This window comes from Priapulus caudatus, unplaced genomic scaffold (assembly GCF_000485595.1).
Source record: "Priapulus caudatus unplaced genomic scaffold, Priapulus_caudatus-5.0.1 Scaffold122, whole genome shotgun sequence".
NCBI lineage: Eukaryota > Metazoa > Priapulida > Priapulimorpha > Priapulimorphida > Priapulidae > Priapulus > Priapulus caudatus.
The window spans coordinates 309,766-313,950 of NW_014577183.1; the positions used below are offsets into that span (position 1 = coordinate 309,766).

General features: G+C 44.0%; 1 protein-coding gene across 1 annotated transcript in view; it reads right to left on the bottom strand.

The window, feature by feature from the left end:
• LOC106805666 (DDB1- and CUL4-associated factor 8-like) overlaps positions 1-4,185 on the bottom strand; it is a 21,637-nt gene that overhangs the window by 10,679 nt on the left and 6,773 nt on the right. The window contains exon 7 of the mRNA XM_014807357.1: positions 2,436-2,576. Within this exon, the coding sequence (XP_014662843.1) occupies positions 2,436-2,576 (141 nt within the window). The remainder of the gene's footprint in view (positions 1-2,435; positions 2,577-4,185) is intronic.

The following is a 4,185-nucleotide window of genomic DNA, read 5'->3' on the forward strand; positions in this document are numbered from 1 at the left end:
TGCATGCTCACAGAAGGGCCTCGCTCACTAACGAACACCTGGACGTACCTGGAAGACGTTGTTCCTGTGGCCGCTATCGTAGGTGACGACAGGCCGATTGCTCGCCCAGTCCCAGATGATGATGTTGAGGTCGTCAGAGCCGCTGGCAAGCCAGTTACCGGACGAGTTGAAGTGAACAGTGTTCACGCATCCGCGATGGTTGTCCAGCTTGTACATGAGCTCAAAGCGCTGCACAACGTGCAAGCTGCCTCCGTACCGGTGACTGCAAACCACCCAGGGTTTAAGCTGTCGTTTCGATAATTTGCCAAGTACGAATTAAAGTTGAATTTGGTAGAAAAAATGCAATAAATTCGTCAAAAAGCTAAAGCTAATTAGGCTCTTCAGGCTAAATGTGGGATGAAATACAATTAAAACTAGAGCACTCAGAGAGCGCAGACCTCCGCCAAGGCAGCTCAATTCTCTCACTGTGAAAAATTTAATTAATTGGATCCGGATCACCACCAAAATGTAATCAATTGTAAGTTACCCCATTTCTGACCTATCCTGAACATTTTTTTAATTAATTAATTGGATCCAGATCACCACGAAAATCTAATCAGTTCTAAGTTAGCCCATTTCTGACCTATCCTGAAAATGTTATGACAATCCGTCCATAACTTTTTCAGTTAGGCTGTACACGCACAAACCAACAAACACACGCCGGTGAAAACATAACCTCCTGCCAACACCTTGGCGGAGGTAATTAAATAAATGTCACATTTTGTTTGGCTAATAGAGCATTAATTTGGCTAAACATTTTCAGACCAAATTAGTTAAATTGCTGACTTTTTTTTGTCCAGCTAAACCCCTGACCACCCAGATAGCTGTGCAATGACAAACACACGTCTGCGCAATAGACATGTAGAGTCAATAGCCGTGTTGGCATGCGCCTCTATAGAACAGACACCTGTCTATAAAGGACACTGTTTTGTGTTTCTCTAGGGTGGCAGCTATGCAGTGCTACCAACTCTGCATAACAGGCACCTGTTCTATCTAGACTATAAAGGAAAGTTTTGCTGTTTCCCCTAAGTGACAGTTATAAAGTGAAACCTCCTCTATAGAACAGATGCCTGTCTATAAAAGAGACATCAGGGGGGTTACCTTGAGTGAGCCTTATATACAGGTTTGCACACTGTATATCGTATATACAGGATAGAACCACGCCTGATCATGATTACCTGACAAGCAAGGTGAATGAAAACGCAACACATGGACGATTCGGACCAAAGCTAGAAAATTTAAAGCACAAAACTTCGAATTAATGGCGAAATTCGAGACCCGGAAGTGGAGTCGCGCGTATCGCACGCACGCGGTCGGTCACTCACTCACCCCCACAGCTGCGGAGAGTAGCGATGTCCGAAGCCGTACTCTCGCTGCGTCAGCTCCCTGTAGGCGAACCACCTGTGCTTGGGGGCGCCACCAGCCTCCAGGTTGACGGCGACGTCCTCGTCACTGCTGCTGCCGGCGGCGATCGCGAGTTCGCGTTCCTCGTCGTCGTCGTCGTCCTCGCTGTTGTCATCCGTGTGATCACGGCTGCTGATGCTGCTCTGACTGTCGTCTGCAACCATGGCAACAACTCGTCGGTGCCGCAGCGGGAATGAGCGCACGCGAGGGAGACGTGCGCAGATACAGCCGCTACACACTAACTCAACTAATATGACATGAACTAGCATTCATAATCAACATTTATTCAATTTCAGAATTGACTTCAAATTCAGATTTATATCACCAAATAATGTACTCGATTTTTTTGGATTAAAAAAAAGATTCAATTACATGTGTCATATACTCCATTTCACTATGTTAGGGTTTCCACTAATTAGTTAACCAGTTTTTGGTTTGTTAGTGAAGTCCTGATTCCCTAAACGCCCCTGCAGGCATTTAGCCAGTGTGCATTCACTCCAGGGTTCATAGTAGTAAGACACATGTTGAAATAAGGACTTATAAGACCCTTTCTAGAGGCCAAAATAAGACTTTTTTACGCGATTTCTGATAGATCATCGACTATTTAAGGGCACTAATAATATTTATATACACAATTGCACAGCAGATTTAATTATTCCGTATTATATATACAACAATTCTTACTCGAGTCGAGAACAGTAAGTCGAAAAATAAGGACTATTAAGTACTTTTCTAAGATTTCACCAAAAATAAGTACTAATAAGAGTGTGTGTGTGGGGGGTATGTATGTGTGTGTGTGGGGGGGGTATGTATGTGTGTGGGGGGATGTATGTATGTGTGTGGGGGTATATATGTATGTGGGGTATGTATGTGTGTTGGGGTATATATGTGTGTGGGGGTATGTATGTGTATGTATGTATGCATGTATGTGTGGGGGTATGTATACGGTGGGTGTGCATGACTTCGTGCGCTCACGAGCACAGCTTCCCTACCTTGTGGGCGGCGCCGCGGTGGGACGCGAGACGCCGCGTCGTGCGGCAGTCTCCGCTCGATGACAGCTCAGCTATGCGCACGACCCCATCCCGCGCGCAGCTCACAATGTGCGTGTCGTTACGGAACGGCAGAAACTTCGCCTACAACAACAACGCGAACAACAGATGAACGATGGTGATGTGAACATACAATGAACAGCAACGACGTAAGCAATCGATGAACGATGATGACATGAAAAGCTCACGACGTGTGTGTCGCAGCGGAACGGCAGAACCTTTATCTACAACGACGACACGAACGACGAATGAACGATGGTGATGTGAACATATCATGAACAACAACAACGTGAGCAACGGATGAACGACGATGACATGAACATATGATGTAAAACGACAATGCGAGACGTGGATGAAAAATGATGGGGTGAATATATATGATGAACAATGGCGATGAGAGCTAGGAATGAACATGATGAACAACAATGATGCAAACAGCAGATGGACATATGAGCAGACAAATGATTATATGAATAATGAATGGACAACAATGATGGCATGAACATGACAATGTGAATAACTGATGAACAATGACATGTTGTGGATGTATAGTAGATAAACAATGTAAGGCATCTCTGGTGGTAAAGGGTGATCCGACATGACAGATCTCAGAAACCATACAGAATTTTTTTAAGGGGTAACCATATAATGTCATAAGCACGTATATATCAGGGGTGAATAATGACAAATTTGTCAATATTCACCCCTGGTATATATGTATGTACGTAGGTACGCATGTACGCATGCACACACGCACGTTCCTATGCACGTATAACTAAGGAAAACAGTAATCAGCTTATATAGAGTGATATATGAATAACAGTAAAAACCTTTTTCAGTAATAAATGAGGGATCTACAACCAACAACGAAACCTGCATGCTCACAGAAGGGCCTCGCTCACTAACGAACACCTGGACGTACCTGGAAGACGTTGTTCCTGTGGCCGCTATCGTAGGTGACGACAGGCCGATTGCTCGCCCAGTCCCAGATGATGATGTTGAGGTCGTCAGAGCCGCTGGCAAGCCAGTTACCGGACGAGTTGAAGTGAACAGTGTTCACGCATCCGCGATGGTTGTCCAGCTTGTACATGAGCTCAAAGCGCTGCACAACGTGCAAGCTGCCTCCGTACCGGTGACTGCAAACCACCCAGGGTTTAAGCTGTCGTTTCGATAATTTGCCAAGTACGAATTAAAGTTGAATTTGGTAGAAAAAATGCAATAAATTCGTCAAAAAGCTAAAGCTAATTAGGCTCTTCAGGCTAAATGTGGGATGAAATACAATTAAAACTAGAGCACTCAGAGAGCGCAGACCTCCGCCAAGGCAGCTCAATTCTCTCACTGTGAAAAATTTAATTAATTGGATCCGGATCACCACCAAAATGTAATCAATTGTAAGTTACCCCATTTCTGACCTATCCTGAACATTTTTTTAATTAATTAATTGGATCCAGATCACCACGAAAATCTAATCAGTTCTAAGTTAGCCCATTTCTGACCTATCCTGAAAATGTTATGACAATCCGTCCATAACTTTTTCAGTTAGGCTGTACACGCACAAACCAACAAACACACGCCGGTGAAAACATAACCTCCTGCCAACACCTTGGCGGAGGTAATTAAATAAATGTCACATTTTGTTTGGCTAATAGAGCATTAATTTGGCTAAACATTTTCAGACCAAATTAGCTAAATT